Consider the following 23,018-nt stretch of genomic DNA (forward strand, 5'->3'; position numbering starts at 1 on the left):
TATGTGAACATGTAATGGTTTATTGCTGCTATTTTAAGATGAATTAACAAGTTTTTTTTTTACATTTCTGTTTCATTTTCTAATGTGATAAATATTTATAGATATAACCCACACGGACAGAAGCCCTTTGGAGTCTGTAACACTTTTTAAGAGTATAAAGGAGTCTGAGAACTTCTGATACAAGCCATGTCTCAGCTACCTTCTCACCCTCCCACTCCTCAAAAGAAGATCTTGGCAAAGAAGAGGGATATTCTTGTTGAAATGGGTGGGCTGTTTTCCAAAATAAATACCTCATTGCTTAACTTACGTGGCAGAAAAAGAAAAATCAAAAGGAAGGCAAAAAAGAAGCATCAAACAGGAGCCGCGAAAGAAGAGAGGTTTTTTTAAATGGATTTTATATGAAAATATCTTGTTTCACGAAGAATTAACCTAAGGGTCTTCAAATGTATGGGTACCAAGGGGGGAGGGAGTGGGGTGGGAGGAACTGGGAGATTGGGATTGATACATATACACTATTGATACTATGTATAAAATAGACAACTGAGGGGAACACACACATATACACTATTGATACTATGTATAAAATAGACAACTGAGGGAAACACACATAGCATCCCCTCCCTTTGGGATTTCCCTCCGGTTTAGGACACCACAGTGCATTAAGTGGAGTTAATGCACTTAATGCACTGTGTTGTCCTAAACGGATGGGAAATCCAGAAGGGAGGGGGTGTTATGTATACGTATGGGTGATTCATTTTGCTGTGCTGTAGAAGCTAACACAACACTGTAAAGCAACTATACTCCAATAAAAATTAATTAAAGAAAATAATTAACCTGAGGTTCTTAACCAGAAGCTTCTCGATGGACCTTGGAGGACCCGTGGATCCCCTGAAATGATATGCAAAAGGGTGGTCTCTTGTGTTGATCCCAAAAGATCCAAATTTTTCATCTGATTCGCAAAGGAATCTGTGACCAAAGGTTAGGAATCTCTGGATGCTGATGTCAGTTCTCAGCTCAGGGAACATATTTATTATCCCTGAACCATTTAAACTAAGTGTAAAACGAAACAAAATTTTAAAAATCAACACAACTTTTATAGGAACTCAAGATCTTCTTCTGATCGTGCTGCACCCTTTATCTTGCTGAAATCACCAATCCTATTAACTTGTTTATCCAAGCAAGAAGGTCCTCAGGGATACAGCCTTCTAAAGTCATCTTTGGCATGTCTCCAAAAAAGACATACAGATGGCCAACAGGCACACGAAAAGATGCTCAACATCGCTAATTATTAGAGAAATGCAAATCAAAACTGCGATGAGGTATATCACCTCACACCAGTCAGAATGGCCATCATTAAAATGGCTACAAGTAACAAAAGCCGGAGAGGGTGTGGCGAAAAGGGAACGCTAATACACAGTTGGTGGGAATGTAAGTTGGTGCAGCCACTGTGGAAAACAGTATGAAAGTTCCTCAAAAAACTACAAACAGAGCTACCATATGATCCAGCAATCCCACTCCTGGGCATATATATGCAGACAAAACTATAATTCAAAAAGATACATGCACCCCTATGTTCACAGCAGCACTATTCACAATAGCCAAGATATGGAAACAACCTAAATGTCCATCGACAGATGAATGGATAAGGAAGATGTGGTACATATATACAATGGAATACTACTCAGCCATAAAAAAATAATAATAATGCCATTTGCAGCAACATAGATAGAACTAGAGATTATCATACTAAGTGAAGTAAGTCAGACAAAGACAATACCATACGATATCACTTACATATGGAATCTAAAATATGACACAAATGAACTTACCTACGAAACAGAAATAGACTCAGACGTAGAGAACAGACTTGTTGCCGAGGGGAAGGTGGCGGGGAGATGGAGTGGGAGGTTGGGATTAGCAGATGCAAATTATTATACATAGAATGAATAAAAAACAAGGTCCTACTGTATAGCATAGGGAACTATATTCGATATCCTGTGATAAACCGTAATGGAAAAGAACATGAAAAAGAAGGTATATATATGTATAACTGAATCAGTTTGCTGTACGGCAGCAGAAGTTAACACAACATTGTAAATCAACTATACTTCAATTTAAAAACATACAAATAAAAAATAAAGTCGCCTTTGGTCATCTCTCTCAGGGACTGCTGATTCGGGCCACGGTAGTGGACAGTTACTATTTTCTTTTCAGCCCACCACCCTGTTTGGCTTCTGTACCAGAACTGGGGGGTTTTGATGTTAAAATCTGAGAGCACGTGAGCTGAAACCTGTTTGAACATGGGGAGGCAGTGTGGTGTGGGTTTGCTTCTGAAGAAAGGACCCTGGTCTGTGGGTCAGAAGACCTGGACTTCAATCCAGTCGTGAGACCCTGTCACCTAATCTCCTTAGGTTGACTTCCTCCCCTGAAAAGTGATGGGAGAGTTGGCAACTCGCCATCAGGCTGAAATGAACCCCCGCAGAGGTGCTCAGGGGCCAGGAGCTCTGTCTTCTGTCAATCCCACTCCATATACCACGGCGGGAAGAGGGTGTCAGAAGCTGGACCAGCACACAAACCTTAGCACCAGCGCCACGTCCCCGCGAGGAGCTCTGGGGGGGGCCGCCCGCTCCCTCCCAAGGTGGCGGCCCCCTGAGACATCCTCAGCACAGCTGTTCACAGTCTTTCATCTCCCAAGTGGATGAATGAAGCCCTCCTCAGGCGTTACGCAGGACAGCTCCAAGCCAAAGCTTCCCTTTCAAGCACAGAACGTGGCTCAAGGACACTCCATCGACTGGCAGTTTCCTCGCTCCCCCTCACCCGCTGATAGCCTTAGCAACACAGGAGAGCTGAACTCTACACAATGAAACCAAACTTTACCATCGTAACTCATAACCATTATTTACGGAGCATCTAATACATGCAAGATATGGTGCCAGGAGTGTTACATTCATTCCTGTGTGGAACCCTCATTCAAGAGGCACTGAGATCCTTCTAGGTTACATAGGTAACAGGGTTCAAACTCACAAGCTCAGACCTGCTGGACTCCAGAACCTCTTCTTTGCCTGACACCAGGCTGCCCCTTCCTCTGTCCGTTAACCATGGGGACACTGAGAGTAAAGTTCAGGCCAAAATACCAATGAGGCATTCATTGCATCAAGGGGCAAGCTACCTGGGATTTTACAGAAGTCAGTACAAATAAACTCTGCTGTCAGTAGTCTGGGTAAATCCTCCCAACAAATGAGTAGCAGACTGACCGACAAGATAAGACTTTTATGCAGGAGGTACACGACACATACTCAAGTAGACTGAATTGGACAAATATAATTTCTTAGCACTCAGTGTGTGGCAGACACATTTTTGATCATTTTCAAATAAAAAGATGTTGTTCATGTTAGTTCAGATAAAACATATTGTCTCTCAGGCTCAGAGGCCATGACCTTGGCGAAATGCCCGCCAGGAGCTCTTTTCTGGGGAGTAAAACTGCTGACAAGACGATTACAGATTCAACCACATCACCGGGGCAGATGAGGAGGCCTTAATATCTACGATCCAAACTTGCCGGAGAGGGCCCCTGGGTCAGAAACTTTTACCAACACAAAAAAAAGAAAAAAAGAATTCTTTTCAAGGAAGTCTCCACACCCACTGCCTCTTAAAATACACTGTTTGGAACATAGTGGGTTCTCAAGAAATTGCACTGGATGATCACACCAAACTTAGACTAGGAAGTGTGGGTGGATGGACAGTGTTGTGAATAATTCTGGGGTTTGTTTCAAGTCATTAAAGATCTTCACTCAACACGTAAAGTCGATACAAAAATAAGACTTCCGTTCACTTTATACACTCTGCAAAAGGCTTCCATGCATGGAATCCCACTTGGTTCTCCTAATGGCCCTGTCAGAGGCTGGTGTCACTCACCCCGGTCAGAGAAGGGGCCAGTGATGGAGTGACTTGCCCAAGGTCACCGTTTAGTAAGGAGCGAGCCGGGATCCAAATGTACTTCTTAGGATGCCTAGTCCTGTTGCACTTTGCGTTACATTAAGCTACCACAGTGCTTTACGAGACACCAGGCTGAGACGATCTCACTTTCATACATTAACGATTTTAGAAGGCGACGAGCCAAAGAATGGAAATGTCGTACAACGATTACACATGAGAACTTTCAGCGATACCGGCTCTGCCCCTCTTCCGGGGGTGGCCATGACTCAAAGGCTCACAGCCCCATCAGTGGGGAGTGGGGGGAAGCAGAGGTCCAACTGTCCCGCAGTGTTGGAGACCTGGAGCTAGGGAGCCAGAATACCACCTGGCACCCCGTCAAATCTTACACAGAATGTGCGCTAACTTAGCATCGTTCCAGGTAAAAGTGACAGTCCCAGGTGAGGTTCCTTTTAACTGCTGAGGGCCAGGAGACCATTTCTTCCAATCAGGTCTGCACTGCCAATCTGGCAATGTCTTCAGGACAGAGCCTGCAGTGCCTTTCAGGTGACCCTTTAATAGGGCACCTATCTCACCTGCGTCCCAACCTGTCAAGTTGCCAGTGTAGGAAGAGCCCGGCCAGGGTAGGCAGAGGGACCACAGCAGGGTAATTCAGTCGTTTCTATCATCATAATCTTGCTTCAGAAGAGAAATGGAGAAAAATTCAAGGAGTGCATCTAGAGGCAACATTCACACTCACCTTCTCAAACCTCAGAATCAGCCTTTTTAATAATTTTGTTTCTAACACAAAGTTTGATATAAACACAAAACTACCTTGAGTCCTCAACTCATACAACACTAATAATAATGAAAATTACATCAACTTACGCATTGTCCCTTATGGGTAGATTCTAAAGTACCAAGCGCTGGCCTTCACATTCCATTTTCTCAGAAACTTTATTATTATTCCCATTTGACAGATGAAGAAATTAAGCCTTCCAGAGACTTAAAAATTGTGCCTAGGGCTTCCCTGGTGGCGCAGTGGTTGAGAATCTGCCTGCCAATGCAGGGGACACGGGTTCGAGCCCTGGTCTGGGAAGATCCCACATGCCGCAGAGCAACTGGGCCCGTGAGCCACAACTGCTGAGCCTGCGCGTCTGGAGCCTGTGCTCTGCAACAACAGAGGCCTCGATAGTGAGAGGCCCGCACACCGTGACTAAGAGTGGCCCCCGCTTGCCACAACTAGAGAAAGCCCTCGCACAGAGACGAAGACCCAACACAGCCATACATAAATTAATTAATTAAAAAAAATTGTGCCCAAAGTTACTCAGGCAAGAAGACGTGGAGCCAGGATACCTGGCTTGGACACCATCAGCAAAACTTGTCCTTCAGTGGATGAATGGGGGCTGTGGGGGGAGTGTTATATACATACAGTGGAATATTATTCAGCCTTAAAAAGGAGGGCGCTTCTGACACATGGTACAACGTGTGAACCTTGAGGATATCAACCTAAATGAAATAAGCCTGTCACAAAAAGACAAATACTACATGATTCCACTCTTACAAGGTCTCTAGAGCCAAATTCACTGAGACAGAAAGTAGAACGGTGGTTGCCAGGGGCTGGGGAAAGGGGGAAACAGAGAACTTTTGTTTAATGGGGACAGAATTTCAGTTCTACGAGATGAAAAGAGTTCTGAAGATGAAGGGTACACAACAGTGTGGATGTACTTAATACCCCTCAACCATACACTTAAAAATGCCAAGATGGTAAATGTCATGTGTACTTTTACCACGGTTTAAAATATCTTTTAAAAAAGAAGAGGAAAAGGTCAAACACAGACTCCTTTAACCTATATCAACCCAGAGGAATATATAGTAAATTTCAATTATTCTAATATAGAAATCTACAGTGGTACAAAAAAAAAAAAAAAGAAAAAAACTGTATCCCCAGACGACTTGTATACGGGGATTTAAAATTCCAAAATAAAATTAGAGACCTGAGATTTTGAATACTTAAAAACAAAACAAAACAAAAAAACTTGCTCTTGGGCAGGAACACAGACAATCTAGTGCCAATTTCCTTTGCCCTCCTCCCCAGGTTCCCCACCATCCCATCTGCCCATTATATTTAGACACCCTTCCCAAGAGAATTGAGCCTCAAAATAACCCTCGAGTAACTTTGACTTGCACTGAAGCAAGACCAGAAGGTGAACACCATGCACTGCTGGCCAGGTCAGAGCACACCTGCCGTTTTCCAGCTGACCTCAGTGGTATTCGCTGGACACCCTGGTGGCCAATACACCTTTCAAGGCAAATGGGCCCAATCTGGATTCCGGATCTGAAGCACCACCTTGCAAACTACCAACCCATCCTCAACAGAAGCCAGGACTCCCAGAACTCCACTACAGGGAACTGCAGGACCAGAAAAGGACGGAGGCATATGCAGGATTACTTGACACGTTATTATCTCCACGTTAAGGGAACTGCAGGACCAGAAAAGGATGGAGGCATGCAGGATTACTTGACACGTTATTATCTCCACGTTAATTACCATTACTAATGAAGGTAACGGGACTTCCTTTCATAAGTAAGATACGTTTTAAATCTTTGAAAAATGTTTTCACACCCACTCTTTCATGCCCTGGACCCCGAAGTAGGTGAGTCGAGCATCTTTACCCCACTGTTCAGAAGAGCAACTAGAAGTCAGGGTTTGTCCAAGGTCAAAAACTAGCTGGCTGCAGCGTAGAACTGGAACCCACCCATGTTATTCCTTCCGCAACACCTCCCTCCAGAGAGAGGGCTGGCCGGCCTTGCAAGGAACAGGAAATTGAAATGGCTCCTGGTAAGGCAGTCAGCCTGCCAACCTCTGAGAGCAGCTGACAAATGACCAGAGCCCGCCCTGAATCAAAAACACCTCCTCCAACGAGCAGCCGACTAACCTCTTCCCACCTGTGGCGCTGAAGAAGTAAGTTCCCAGAGTCCACACCCCACCATCCCCATCTGTCCACGGATAGAACCACGTTAGGAAGGAAGCTCAGAAGGAGTGAGATGCCGCTGAAGAGCTGAGTTGGAGAGGCAGCTTCCCAATGTGAACTCATCAGCTTTATTCCCACTCTCATCACATCCCCGACACACATCTACGCTTACTCCTTAATCCCCACCCCTTCACCACAGAACTGCAAGAGGGGCGAAGCAGAAGAGCGCTGCATCTCCAGAGAAACAGCATCGGCTGCAGCACCCACCAGGCAAACAAAACCCGGCTAAAAGATGGGAATCGTGTAAGAGCAAACTCATGCACTTAAAGTCATGCATCATCTCCAAAATATTGAAACAGATTCCAGTCACTTTACCTGAGTTGTTTTTGCTCTTCTGCCTTGCATGCTGTTGTTATGGCTCATTTGTGGGTTGGTGGCACCTTCAGAAAGACAGTGAGATTTCCTACAGGGAAGTGTGTTATAATTACTGTACGGAAGAGCCTCTTCGGCAGCAGCTGGTGGCATCTTATGGTTCCCAAGATCAGGAATATCAGACACCAAATTCCGACAGTAGCCTGCAAATTTGCCCCTCCGCCCCCCGTCTGCCGTCACCCCGGAGGTTTTCTGGGGAGCATACAAATCCCCCAGTGAATTGGCACGTTGACAGGTACTGAGCTGCCGCGGACTCGCTGGGGCTTCCATCCCCCGAGTCTCCTCGCAATCTTTCTCTTCGGCAGAACCCAAGATCTCTTCGTTGCTTGTTAAATGTTCTTGGCTCAGATCAGAGAGTGAGAATTCCAGGCTGTCCTCCCGCCAGATGTCTGCAGATTTGGAGCGTTTCTTCTTAAAGCTCGCCGTCTCCGTGAAAGTGGGCCCATCGGATGTATAGGGATGCTGCCTCCTGCCTCCCTCCGCCAAGTACGTAGCGTCATCCCCGTAAAGCCGGCTCTCCTCCGAGTCTGGCATGCTCTGCACAGAGGCTGCTGCGAGGACAATGCTGCTGCCTACACTGGGACTGACAGAAGAATCCGTGTAAGACACGGGTCTCAAGCCCATATCCACTCGGTCCACCCAAATGGGGCTCCCGAAGTCCTCCAGGGTGCCTTCTTGGGAGAAGGGCTCCAAGCCATTTTCAGCCAGGGACTGGGGGATACTGGGAGTGCTGCTGGATCGGGTGGTCACTTCGGAGGTCCTGTGGATCACCTTCCCCGAGGAGGCGTGCCTGGTCCGCCGCACCTTGTGCGACAGGCGCAGGGAGCGCGACGTGTGTTTGCGCCCCAGGCTCGCATGCTTTTCTCCATAAAACTCATGCACTACATTTTGACTTTCTGCGTTTCCCATGGCTTTATGGTCTGTAGCAAAGAAAAAAAAAAAGAGGGGATCATTGAGTCATCCAATGGGTATAGGCAGTTAACAGGAAGAGTTCAGCACACAGGGACGGCAGCCAGCTTGGCAGATAACAGCGCACCTATGTGCACCTGGCAGGTACTTGGACTTTTACGTGGTAGCAGGTGAGAACTAACATCATGTACTGAGATTACTCCTGCGGAGATATGAAATAAGAACATAAATAAAATCATTAGAGAATTACACTTGTCTCTGCCCGGAGGGTAGCTGCCCACCTGGCACAGCACAGGGCTGCTTTCATTGAGCTGGCAACCGTTGTCTTCTTCTACTTAAACTCTACAGGTGTATATTTAAAGCTCTATGCCTATCCATAAACTAAAAACTCTGAAAAGTACAAACCAAGGTGTCTGCCAAATGAGTAACTTCCTGTTTGAAATTACACATTTCAAAAAACCAAGCAAAACTCAGAGGTGCATTGGATAACCTCCCTCTCTCCCAATGGTTTTGTTTCATTCTGACTCCATCTACACTTCAAAATCAATCAAAAATGGAAAAGCTCAAGATGTAAGTCCAATCAACTCTTCCTAATAAATCGAACTCAAGAAGGAAAAGGGTTTTTACCTTAATTCCACAGCATTCTGAAAACCCTGATTGGGAGGTTCGGGTAGGGGCTGTGAAGTGGATAGGGAGAGGGAGATGGGCAAAATGAAATAGGAACCCCACTCTCTGCTTAGCAGCTAAACTAATGGGTTTATTTCTGGGAGCAAATCCAACCTGAGAACATTAATCTGGTACAGAGTGCCCTGCAAACAGAAATTCACATGATGAAATCACTAAATATCATTCAGCCTTTTGGGGCTACCCAGGTTAATTCAACTCCTTCCTTAACATTTTTCCAGTCTCTCTCATTGGTCTGAGGACTGTTACCCAGAGCGGAAAATAGAAAAATCCTCAAAGTTCAACATGTGTGACTCTCTTTAGCCTTATTCTCCTTGCTCAGCAATGAGGTTTCTCTAGACTAGTTAAGTGGTACACACTTAAGATACACACATGAAAATGGCCAGAAAGGAAAGAAGAAAAATAGAGTAGCTGGGCACATCCCTGAGCTGATTCTTCCAATCATCTACATAGTCCTTCATTCAGAAAATATATACTGAGCACCTACCACATTCTAGAAGCCAGAGATACAGCAGACAACAAAAGACACACATTCCCCACGCTCATGAAACTTATATTCTAGCCAGGGAAGGGATACAATAAACAAAAAAGTGAAAGGTACCAGAGGAAAACAGGAACAAATTTATTGTAACCATTACAGTTTGAAACACCCTGAAACATAATATACATTCACATTGATCCAGAACCACTCTATAATCCCACTGTTCAGTCTCAAAGGTGGCTGAAACTCCTATAAGCACATCTTCACTGAAATGAAATTTGTGGCAACAGGAAGGGAAAAACCTCCTCCATTGAATCTTCCGATGAGTTCAGAGGTAATTCATACAGACACCAGATGTGAAGCTATTCCCATACTGGACTATTCCCTACCAGGTCACACGTCGTATGATTCTGAGAGCGAAGTTTCCAAGAAAGAGAATCTTCCTTTTACTAGTAGCAAGCATACTTCAAAGCAATAAGTTCACGCCTCCCTGGCTGACGTCTTTAAGAAGCCAAGAAAAAACACAGAAACTCAACTTGGTGTAGGGAAAATGAAAAGATGCACTGTCCATGCATAACTTGTGTTATCTACATTCCTAAGAATATCATGTACTACATTTTTGCAAGTAAAATAAATAAGCATCTAAAGTAATGCTAAAGGCCATGACCAATTTCTCAGGGTTCTTGATTTTTGTTTTTAAGCGTACATTAAGATACCTGGATGTGTCTATGTATCTATATGTTTTGCCAATAAGTAATTAAAAGCTTAGAACAGGTGTTAGCCACAGTCCCATTTTAAGAATCACACAGATTTACAGTTAAAAGAAGGAAAGAATGATGGTGACAGAAACTGAGGTATAGAAAGGCAAAACTGTCACCTCAAATGTGCTAGGAGGTACCCTCCTCTACTGTACACATCAAAAGTTTGCAAATATAAATTCACAGGCATATTCTCAACAACAAATTTCTGGTTAGGCTTGTTTCTGCCAACAGAAAACTAATCAAGTTAAAAGCCTCAGGAGAGGTTTCCTAAAGGAAATGGCCCCAACCTTCAAGAATTACAGCACTCCCTGCATTGCTCTGATGGGTCTGTTATATTAATAGCATTTTTAGTAGCAAGATTCTTTTCAGCCAGCCAAGGTAGGAAAGAAGCCATTTTTATCTTTAGAACTAGAGTTTAGAGATGAATGCCAAATCTCTTAAATCCTACCGAGAAGAAATTCTCAGGGGATGATCTAAGCAGAGTCAGCAGGAAGTCTGAAGCAACTCAACTTAGCAGAAAAATGTTTCTAGGGACTGCTGAAACACCCCTTCATGTAAAAGCTTTTCCTGAAAGGTCAGTGAGAACCACGAAGGCCCACGTGGGGGACCCTGAAATAACATAAGCATGAAAAATTAAAACTGCTTACTGCATACAACAAACACAATCTCCTCTTTCAGGGACAACCCCCATCCCACGGGCAACCCCCAGAACATGGGTGAATTGAAAATCCTAACCCTTTTCACACACAAATGTAAAATGCCAGCTACTTTCAGCATCTTCATTTCTTCCTGCTCTCTCCTACTTAACCCTTATCATTTATTTTTATTACAAACAAAAAACTTGGTTTATATTTTACAGTTGCACAGGCTTTGTTTGTTCCTGTGAGTCTGGAAGCAACTCTGGGCAGAAAGTGGCTTTCACTTTTTCTGTAGCCTCTAGAGAGACTACAAGTGTTCTATGTGTGATGAGTAAATAAACGTTCATGCATTTTAGTAACAAAAGCAAAAAGTAGTCATCAGCACTTTACCAACATAATCATCACACAGTCACTAGGTAAGAGGGGAAGGATTAAGGGGGAGGAGAACAGGTTGAAATGCAAAAACTGGGCTAGAAACAGAAGAGCAGAGCGTCAGAATGAAGGTGCTCGACTGCAAGCTGGAAAATGTTACCATTTTTTAACTCATTACACTCGTTACTGATTTCCTTATGTAGAATGTTAGTGGCCCCAAATAGCTTGCACTTTCTGGGGGTAGTTAGTGGGAGGGATATTAAGCAGGAAGTAGTGCGCAAGACTGTAACATAGGAACAGTTCTCCGAATTCAAACCTCAAGTCTTACACTTTCTTTCCAATGGTCTAAGGTCTGGCTTCCTGGCCTGCCCCAGGGCCTTTGCTCATGCTCCATCCTCTGCCTGCAACCCTCCAGTTTTCACAAATCTACATCTGGCTCACTCTTTCCAGTTTGTTCCGATCTTGACTCAAATATCACCTTCTCAGAAAGGCCTTTCCTGGCGTCCCTATCAAAAGGACAACCCTCAGAACTCGACATTTCTTATCCCTCTTCTTTGATTTTTTCCCCCTCCTTAGCATTTATCATAATTGTAACAAAAAATGTGTTTCACTTACTTACCTTTTTTTTTTTTTGGAGTATATTTGCTTTACAATGTTGTCTTAGTTTCTGCTGTACAACAAAGTGAATCAGCTGTATGTTATATATATATCCCCTCTTCAGCCTCCCTCCCACCCACCCCCATCCCACCCCTCCAGGTCATCAAAGAGCACCAAGCTGAGCTCCCTGTGCTATGCAGCAGCTTCCCACTAGCTGTCTATTTTACACATGGTAGTGTATGTATGTCAATGCTACTCTCTCAGTTTGTCAAACCCTCCCCTTCCCCCTCTGTGTCCACAAGTCCATTCTCTTCATCTGCGTGTGGTACATATATACAATGGAAAATTACTCAGCCATAAAAAGGAATGAAATTGGGTGACTTGCAGTGATGTGGATGAACCTAGAGTCTGCCATACAGAGTGACGTAAGTCAGAAAGAGAAAAATATCATATATTAACACATATATATAGAATCTAGAAAAATGATACTGATGAACCTATTTGCAGGGCAGGAAAAGAGATACTTATCTTTTTTATTCTCTATCCTTCCCCACTAGAAACTAAGCCTCTGGGGTAGGACTGAAAGTTTGCTTGTCTTGTTTATTGCTGTATCTGCAGTGCCTAGAACACTGCCTGAAAGACAGTAGGTGCTCAGTGGAAAAATACTGCATGAATGAATGAATGAATGAAGGACAAAATAAACTTTAATCTAGAATGTAAAAATTCAAACTCATGCAACTACAACAGAAAACAGATGAGAATGTTAGCACAATGTGAACTAGGGAAAACACACATTGGCCTTAAATATGCCAGCTCTTCTATATCAGAGTGCCTAGACAACACGCCGGTTTCCAGGCTGTGTGCTGTTCTCTGGGTCCCTTCCACCTGCAGACCGGTGCAGGTCCCTCACTCCAGGCCACTGGGTTTGGGATCACCCTGATCTGTGAACTGACTTGAGGGCTTCAGCTTGCCCTGCTTCACTGCACTCCCCAAACTTCAATTACCTGGGCAGCAAATTAAGGCCTTGCTCCTGTCTCATGTCACTTAATTCCCACATTCTTCCTCTTTTTGGAGCTATTCCCTCAGAAGTTTAGGAAAGGGGTTTGGAATCGAGAGGATACATCTCCTCGTTGTCAGGGTAGACAGTGCAGAACTGCTCAGCCTGAGATGATCCAGAGAAAATGGGGGCAAAGGAGACATAGTGACGTGATGGGAAGGGGTCATCTGAAAGTAGATATCAGAAAATCAAGAGATTCTCAGGGCCAGAGACCAAGGACACTAGAGGGAGTGTGACTTTCCCATTCTTCCCAACACCATGATCTTTCTCTTTAAGTGAGGAGTTAAATTTTTCAAGTACTCATAGAAACTTCCTTTAAATCCCATCAAATTAAATACTACTATATAGCCGATTATGTTAGTTGTGTACCTAGACTAACTTTGTTGGACTTACAAACAAACTGGACTTACGAATGCGCTCTCAGAATGGAACTCGTTCGTATGTAAGGGGCTTACTGTACTCATTGAAATAGTTAAAAGGTATCTTAAGGAACTTTATCAATAAGTACAGGCAGCACTATATACAATAGCCAAGACACAGAAGCAGCCTAAATGTCCATTCACAGGTGAATGGGTAAAGAAGATGTATCTTTATCTATCTATCTATCTATACACACAAACACACATACACAATATGGAATATTACTCAGCCATAAAAAAGAATGAAATAATGCCACTTGCAGCAACATGAATGGACCTAGAGATTATCATACTAAGTGAAGTAAATCAGACAGAGAAAGACAAATATCATACGATATCACTTAGGAATCTGAAAAAAAAAGACACAAATGAACTTATTTACAAAATAGAAATAGACCCACAGACATAGAAAACAAACTTACAGTTACCAAAAGGGAAAGGGGGGAGGGATAAATTACGAGTTTGGGATTAACATATATACGCTACTATATATAAAATAGGCAACCAACAAGGACCAACTGTAAAGCACAAGGAACTATATACTCAGTATTTTGGAATAACCTATAACAGAAAAGAATGTGAAAAAGAATAGATATATATATATGTATGTATAACTGAATCACTGTGCTGTACACTCAAAACTAACACAACATTGTAAATCAACTATACTTCAATTTAAAAAAAAAAAAGGTACAGTCATTAGAAATGTTTATACATACATCTGGTAGGTGGTCCTTTCTCAGGGACAGCTTTTATAAATTTATTAGCCTACTAAGCCTTATGTGATAAAATAATATAGAACTATTCACACACACTGGAAAAAATGTCACATTCCTGGCTTTGGTAGTTTACTGCAATTATGTACGATGCAACCATTAGGGGAAACTAGGTTAAGGGTATACTTATTGTGTACGATTTCTATAATTATTTCAAAATAAAAAGTTAAAGCCTTAACTAACTGGAATACTCTGGTTAAATGAAATTTTTGTTTAAAAGTGAGGATTCTTCAACATGAAATGTTTTTGAATCCTCTTTTTCAACAAGTTAGGCAATAAAAAATAAGCATGTATTGAGCATTATCTAGTATAATACTATCAAGAAATACAAAGTAAACCAAAACAATGGTCTATAGTGAGACTAAATAGAGAAGTAGAGTTGATTAACTAGGGATTGGGCTTCTGTCTCTAACACAGTATGAACAAAACTGAAATGCTAATGTTGGTACCAGCTAAGATGAAGTTAAGACACCACAGCTGATCTTTCTCCCAATGATAAATACTAAAAACTCTGGACCAAAGGAAAAACCAACCACCCGAGGAATTCCAAAGAGTAAGCAAAAGCAGATGGATTGGGGGTGGGAGTCAAAACCTGAAGAAGCCACTCTAACAAGAGTGAGTTTCCCATTTTTGTTTTTATTACTTTACTCTTCCAACCTTGCATGGAGGGTAAGCACACAGTCCAGCTGTGGCACAGGCAGCAAAAACTCCCGAGACATACCCTGTCATTCTAGCCAAAGAAACTAAGAATAATGATCCCTGCAAGTCAAAGAGTGAGCGGGATCTCAGAGGAAAAAAGAGCTGGAGGAAACAAATCATCTAATGCTATGTACATCTACACAAGTCCCAGGCTCACCCCTCAAGTGCACATACCTGGGACTGACCCAAAGCAAGACAGCAAAGGCTTTGAGAACTGAATTATGATATAAACCACAGCCCACCTCCCAGTCTAGCTCCCAAGTGGCACCTGTGTGGAATAAACCTACAGCCTCAGAGCAAAGGCTTTGAAAACTGAACTGACATGAGAGTCACCACCCACAGGAGGTCAGACAGAACTTGCCATCTGAACCTAGCCAGGTTGATTACCCGCTAAAAAAGCAAAAAAGAAAATTCAACGTTCTCTAGATGATTTTCACAGGACCTAGATTCTCCCAACATAATACTCAAAATGTCCACAATGCATTCCAAAGAACCAGGAAAATCTAACCAGTTCTCAGGGGAAAGGACAGTCAATAGATGCCAACCCCAAGGTGACCCAGAGGTTGGAATTATCAAACTTTTAAAGCAACTTGTATAACTGTGTTCTCTGAGTAAAGGTAAACACTCTTGAAATAAATGAAAATTTTAATTGCTTGCAACATCTATGCAAGATCACCGTGAACATCAATTATTATACATGAGTGGAGAAGTACAACACAAATTAAAAAGAAAGGAAAAACCTGTATGATCCAAGCTATAACATAAGCTGAATTTTTCAATCATGCCAATGTGAGGTTTTCTTAGTACTGCATGAGAAAACATTCCAGTTAATAGAAAGCCACCCATGGTCAAAGTCTCTGGGCAGAGAGAACAAAGAAAAATACTCTACTAGTTTTAGTCAGAGGGAAAAAAGAGGGAGAGAAAGAAGAAGACACAAGGGAAACGAGAAATAACCTCATCACCTTGAGATCTAAGGAGGTTATAATAATATTTTTATGGTTTAGGATGTCTAATTCCCTAGATGAGACCAGAAGTTCAAGCAGTACTCCAAACAGATGACAGAATGCCCCACCCTTTAGCTGAAGAACAGGAATGTTCCACATGATCAAAGCCCAGCCTTGTGGGTCAGCCTGCCAGGGCTTGCCCTGTTCAGGAGTAGATCATCAAAAAGATAATTCTACTATTAGGGTCAAACATCTCTGGAGCAAAACTCTTCTTATTCTCAGCAAGTCAAAACTTACATTTGAGATGCACATCCAAGATATTGGCTTTGAGGAGATTAAAAATTTAAGAATGTTAACAATATTTTACTTTCTCTCTCTCCCTCTCCCCGCCACCACACACACAGGAAGACGGAGGGAAAGGGAGAGGAAAAAAGAGAAAGAGAGAGAGAGAGAGAGTGAGAGAGAGAGAGAAGGAATATACAGACGTATAAAATATTTTTAAGTTACTATCCTCGATAGAGTGATTATGGGCAATTTTAATTTTCAAAATTATACTTTGTTTATTGTATTTTCCAAAGTTACACTAAACCTGCAATTCATTTTAAGGAAAGAAAAAAAATAAATAAATGCTTTAAGTTCCTAGGTTTCTTGGATAATTGAAGAGAGTAAGGATGGGGGTACCACACTGACAGCTACAATTAAACAGCACCAAACCCAAACTTAAAACAGATGGCTCCAGAAAATTACCTAAGATAAAGAAAATACTATGGAGCTGGAATTTAATCACTCTTTCTCTATGTTCCAATGGCACTTTGCTCGACCTCCTCACATCGTGTCTGTGGCATGGTTATTTGCACACTGACACACTTGTCTGGCTTTGTACGTAGACCCCTCGCATTTTATTATAATCTCCCGGTGGCAGGGACCATGCCTTACTTGTTATTACACTGGCCATTTAAATAAATTAAAGTTTCCGTACAGCTCTTCTCAATGGAAATGCTCATCACTCAGATTGCCTATAATAAGGGTATTCCAAAAATATAAAATATTAGAGCCCATTAGTGGGCGCAAGATGACCCAACTTATATTCAAGTCAAAAGTTAACTATTAAAGCAAGGTTTCTCTTGCTGATAAGGGCACTGTGAAATCCAAGCATAAGGCATCTAATGATGTATATAAATTATGATTATTATTAATAAAATTGTTGACCCCTCCCGAGGTATTTAAAAACTTATTAAAATAAACGTAATGATTACCCTTCTATGACTTGAAAACAGACCTCCAAAACTGCAAAAGAAAGGATGAAATGTATTTATTTCAAAGTTAAATTTGAAGCAAAAATCACAGGACAACAGATTGCAAATTTAAAATTAGATTCTAGTGGGAGGGCTTGGTTTCAAGCCTGTTTTTTTCCTACTGGAGGCTGAGCCTGAAGACAGGATAGGGGGGTTGGGGGAAAAGAGCTAAGATTAAACTGAGACAAAGTTCTGAAAGTTTTTGCTAAATCTTTACAAACCCATGAAAAGCGTTTTGCCAAGTCACACACAAATACCCCTAACACAGGAGACTAAACAGGAAAGTTTTGCAACAAATAAAAGATGATCTTTGATTTAGAAAGATTATTATTTTGACTGTATTTATTTTGCTTTTTAAAAGATTATCCAAACTAGAAACAAAATATATCATTGTTTTGAAGTAAGATTTTGAAGCTGGGATTGCCTTTTTCAAACACAATCCCATCTAAAGATGGCAAAGCTCGGGAATAAATGTAGAAGATCCTGAGGGCAATTCACAGGGGGAAAAAGACAGGTACCTGCTTCTGCTTTTTTCTTTTTTTTTAGTTTTAATGCTAATACTTTTGACTTGTTAGATGGGTGTAACCTTAATCCAAAAAAAGTGACTCCAAATTCTTTCTTCCACAAGCTACATACAACACAGCAATGGCAATTCTGCTAAAATGTATCTGTCTCACCACCTCTGAGGCATCACCATTAATTCATGGGGATATACACAGGCTCAGATACACATACACAAACTTACCTTACAAGGCAACAGTGGTTCCCAGCCCAACTTGCCCCAAGAGCACTGTGGCATTTAGATATTGAGATTGGAAATGATGTCAGGATGAACAATGACTGGGGCTGGGAAACGTATTAGCACTGGCCCCTCGGGGTGGCCATCACAGTCTCATCTGAGTCTATGAGAATGTCTCCAAAACCTGGAGAGGACAGAAAAAGAGAAAGCAAATGGTTAGCCAGAACACAGGAGATAGGAATTTTCCATCGAGCCCATTTACGTCAAGTCTCCAACATCCATTTTGTGTGAAATACCACACAAATACCAAATTGAACAATGCCACATTTAGCTACAGGTATAAAATAACAGACATAATCAGATAAATCAATAAACACAAGCATATTTACAGTCACGGTAATAAAGAGCCTGACAAACTCAGTTATTTTATCATTTTCATCTAACTCTAAAGATGAAGGTATCGCATAACAGAAACAGGTTACTGGGAAATGGTGTCCATGGTTCCCTCTTAAAGTTTAAAAAGTCACAACAGAGATGAATGAAAGGAAACAAGGGCATCTCAGTTATTCTCAAAGTAGAGCTATATTTACCAGAGAAGTTGAAGAAAATGCTAAAAGACAGTTAAACAAAAGACCAAATTCAGTACATAGACCTTCTCATCATATACATATTTTCAAAATAAGTTCCACAAACAAGCAGTATTAATGGTCTTTTTTTTCTAAAGCCTGCCTTCTGAGGTGAGACTGCAGATACTAAAGACAGGAGAAAGCCCCGAGGGCTTCCTTGGGGTGGCTGCCCTCATTCCTCTCCTACGGACCATTCCTCTGTGGCGCTGCCCACAGGTGGCACCTATTGCTGGTGGCTTCATCAAGGTGGGAACCCGAGGACTTTCCTGGTGACACAGAGGTTAAGAATCCGACTGCTGGGCTTCCCTGGTGGCGCAGTGGTTGAGAGTCCGCCTGCCGATGCGGGGGACGCGGGTTCGTGCCCCGGTCCGGGAGGATCCCACGTGCCGCGGAGCGGCTGGGCCCGTGAGCCATGGCCGCTGAGCCTGCGCGTCCGGAGCCTATGCTCTGTGGCGGGAGGGGCCGCAGCAGTGAGAGGCCCACGTACCGCAAAAAAAAAAAAAAAGAATCCGTCTGCCAATGCGGGGGACACGGGTTCGAGCCCTGGTCCGGGAACATCCCACATGCCGCGGAGCAACTAATAAGCCCGTGCGCCACAATTACTAAGGCTGCACTCTAGAGCCCGCGAGCCACAACTACTGAACCCACGTGCCACAACTACTGAAGCCCGCGCGCCTAGAGCCCGTGCTCCGCAACAAGAGAAGCCACCGCAATTGCAACAAAGAGCAGCCCCCGCTCGCCGCAACTAGAGAGAGCCCACGGTCAGCAAGGAAGACCCAACGCAGCCAAAAATAAAGAAAGAAATAAAGGTGGGAACCCAAGATGACAAACAGCTTGCACAGGACCACGGAGAAAACTGCCTCCTGGTGTAGAAGGCTGCCACACCAAGACAGTAAATAAATAAATATATACATCCATAGAGAACAGCACAATAAGTGAAGTTACAGTTCTATCTTGGAAAACGTGCTATTTCGCCGTAAACTTGGTGACTCACGCTTGCCAGGAGAGGAGCAGAGCTCTCAGCAATACCCCATTATTACCCTACAATACATGTCCTTCCCATAATTCTCCCACTGCTGTCCTGTTCCCTCTCTTTCCCAGGCATCCTCCTTAAGCTGATCTCTGCAAAGTTTTAAATTTTCAAAGCGGTTCCTGAATTGCTTAGGAACTGGCAGAAATTAATAAGCAACAGCCCATTTATATTGAAATGGACTCATTACAGTACCAGCTGCCAATAATTTGCAAGGCTGGTTTCTTGCTGGCAAACCGGGCCTTGCAGGCGGCTGTCCTCCACCTGCACAACGGAGGCTGAAAATGCATTTTTTTTATACTTAAACAAAAAAAAAAGTCCATATTCTACTACCAGAATTAAAATGTTTCTCTGTTATATTCTTCTAACCCCTGGGCAGAAGAACTACATGGGGAAGAAAGTGAAAGTTACCAGGCATGGTTTATAAAACATGCAGGAAAACAAAACTGTTTATTTGCTATGATTTTTTTTTCTGATTTTGGTGGGAAAAAAATTTTTACCTGTGAGCCTGGCTGTGGAACTGACCCCTGATACAGATGGATGAAGAGACACATAGTTGTTCTTTGCAATCAGCAAATATGCTAAGGTTGCACATAGTTTGTTCTTTGCAATCAGCAAATATGCTAAGGTTGCAGTGTGTCATCAAGCACTCAGTATGTATCGAGCACTCACAGTGGGTTAAGTCCTCCACGGCCTTGTGAAGGTATATACCACGGCAACCCGAGAGCCACCAGGACTCCAGGTTTTCTTTAAGAGCTGCAAAGAATTCAACTTCGTCGGGAGGCAGCTAAGCACCAAACTCAGTGTTGGGAGTTCAAGCCTGGAGTCCCACTACAGGCGTCAAATCACAGCCTTGCCACTTACTTGCAAGGTGATTTGAGGCAAACTCTAAATGTCAATTTATTCCTCTACAAATGGGGATAAGAGTTCCTAAGCCATTCTGTTGATACAAGCATTAAATGAGATCATCTATGTTACCTAATTAGCTTAGCGCCTACCCCTTGGTCAGTTCTCAATAAATATCAGCGATTATTTCCACTATTATTCAACATTTGTAAATGGTAAGGAGGATGCTACAGAAGGGCCACTATCATGGGGGCTTCCTTAAAACATGGTACCTAACTCACTGAAACTGGGTCTATGTTCTAAGTTGAAACTGGTCGCCTTAAATGTGTTGTGAGACAATAGGGGAATTCATTAATCCAGCTGGAAGATGTGATTGACTCAATTAGCCACAGCCCCCGCACAGGCACAAACCTGACAAAATCTGGCAGGACCAGGATGGCCTGCATTACATTAAGATGACCCCGAGTGAAGTGAACGATAAATGTGCCGCGTTTCACAGTCTCACTCAGATTCGTCTCAACCCGTATAGTCAATTTCTGTGTCAGGTGTCAAATTACCAGTTTTCACAGGGAAGTGTGTGAGCTGGAGGAGGGGAAGGAATTACCAAAACTAATCCCAGACTTCAGATACCTCAAAAATAGACAGGGCTCAGGGGTCCCATCACTCCAACCCGACAGTCTCACGTGAGATGAAAATATGACAACTGTCAGAGATGCGGTGTCCACGGCAGTTAATCCATGGCTTTTCCTACAATGTCTGCCACACCAGAACTTTCTTTTTCACCTTTAGGAAACAGTCATAAGAGGCATCCTGTCACTTTTAAGTGTTTGCAAGTTCCAGGAATCAAAGTGTATAGAGAGGGCTTCCCTGGTGGCGCAGTGGTTGAGAGTCCGCCTGCCGATGCAGGGGACACGGGTTCGTGCCCCGGTCCGGGAAGATCCCACACGCCGCGGAGGGGCTGGGCTCGTGAGCCATGGCCGCTGAGCCTGCGCGTCCGGAGCCTGTGCTCCGCAACGGGAGAGGCCACAACAGTGAGAGGCCCGCGTACCGCAAAAACAAAACAAACAAAAAAAAAAACAAAAACAAAGTGTATAGAGAAAAGGATATTGTACTTGCCCTCAAAATACCTAAGTTCATATACCAGGCTCTATTACTTACTAACTTATGTGACCTTGGGTAAGTAAACTACCCATTCTGACACTTAGCAGGAAAAATAACGATGTGTAATATTATCTACTTTACTTAACACCTACCTGAAAAGGTTGTTATAAGACAGAAATTAGAGAATCAAAACAAAACACTATAAACTATATAGGACTACAAAAGTATGTTAATTCTTACGCTGTTCATGATGATTTAGTGCCCAAAAGTGTTTCATATTACTGAATTAATGAGAATCAGAAAGTTTTCCCCTTACCCTGAAACTTAAAGTGGTCTGGGAGTAGTAGTGTTGGATCTAAATCCTAAACACGTCAGAAATCCTTAATATTTTTATATGCAATAAGCACCAGAAGAATTTAGATTTTAGTATTCATATTTAGTCCAAAAATCAGCCTTGGATGAACAGACAGATGGATTAATCTAGGACACTGGAAATTTTTTAATGGTTCAGAAATTAAGGTTAAAGAAAAATTCATCAGTCATTTTCTTTACTTATGATTTTAACCATTATTATATTCAATAAAGGAGTCAGGGGACGTCCCTGGTGGCAGAGCGGTTGGGAATCTGCCTGCCAATGCAGGGGAAACGGGTTCAATCCCTGGTCTGGGAAGATCCCACATGCCGCTGAGCAACTAAGTCCGTGTGCCACAACTACTGAAGCCCGTGCGTCCTAGGGCCTGCGTGCCACAACTACTGAAGCCCACATGCTGCAACTACTGAAGCCCGCACACCTAGAGCCCATGCTCTGCAACAAGAGAAGCCAATGCAATGAGAAGCCCGTGCACTGCAACAAAGAGTAGCCCCTGTTCACCACAACTAGCGAAAGCCCGCGTGCAGCAATGAAGACCCAATGCAACCAAAAAAAAAAAAAAAGGACTCAGGAGTGACTTCCAAAGATACATTATCTAAAATAGAATAGGAGAAATTATTACTGGAATAATAAAAGGAATCCAAAGGTTAAGACAAAGTGAAGGAGGGCAGAATCAAGGTAACAACGCAGACCCTATCAATCTACCCAGCTGGCTCAGTTTGACAGCAAGCTTTTGGTACAGCCAACTCATACAGGGAAAACAGGGCAGTTGTAAAATTCACAATGTCCTAATCAATTGCTCAGAAGAAGGACAAACGTTCTAGGTACCAAGATCAGACAGGAATTTCCACCAGTGGTCCTTTGAGCCCACTGTGATACAACGAGCCACGTTTTTTGAACCACATCCTTTCACATGGGCTCAGCGACAAGTTTCATATGGCTGATTCTTGTCTTCATAATGGATTAAAGGAAAAAAATCACAGTTCAGGGACAGAAGGTCTGAAAAGGTATGATCCTGAGTGGTAGAGAGGCTGCTTACCCTCCAGGAAAATCTCTTTAAATACCTGCTTGCTCTCCAAAGAGTGCTGGGCTGAGGGGTGGTAAGCATGAGGGAGATGGAGCTCTCTGGCTCGATGCCCAAGGGTAGCTGGCTTGTGCTACCAGACGGCCATACCTCACCTGGCATAAAGGGACAGTTCCATCAGGGGTGAGCTTGTCTGGTTTGTGTAAAAACTGAGACTGTGGGCTTCCCTGGTGGTGCAGTGGTTGAGAGTCCGCCTGCCAATGCAGGGGACGTGGGTTTGTACCCCGGTCTGGGAGGATCCCACATGCCGTGGAGCGGCTGGGCCCGTGAG

The 23,018-nt window shown here is 43.0% G+C and overlaps 1 protein-coding gene across 10 annotated transcripts in view; it reads right to left on the reverse strand.

Moving 5' to 3' along the window:
- TIAM1 (TIAM Rac1 associated GEF 1) overlaps positions 1 to 23,018 on the reverse strand; it is a 504,950-nt gene that overhangs the window by 128,818 nt on the left and 353,114 nt on the right. For all 10 annotated transcript variants that reach the window (XM_073804434.1, XM_073804432.1, XM_073804433.1 and 7 more), the window contains 2 exons: positions 17,697 to 17,874; positions 7,263 to 8,239 (listed from right to left, as the gene is read on the reverse strand). In XM_073804434.1, the coding sequence (XP_073660535.1) occupies positions 7,263 to 8,228 (966 nt within the window). In that variant the 5' untranslated portion in view covers positions 8,229 to 8,239; positions 17,697 to 17,874. The remainder of the gene's footprint in view (positions 1 to 7,262; positions 8,240 to 17,696; positions 17,875 to 23,018) is intronic.

This window comes from Tursiops truncatus, chromosome 4, assembly GCF_011762595.2.
Source record: "Tursiops truncatus isolate mTurTru1 chromosome 4, mTurTru1.mat.Y, whole genome shotgun sequence".
Lineage (NCBI taxonomy): Eukaryota > Metazoa > Chordata > Mammalia > Artiodactyla > Delphinidae > Tursiops > Tursiops truncatus.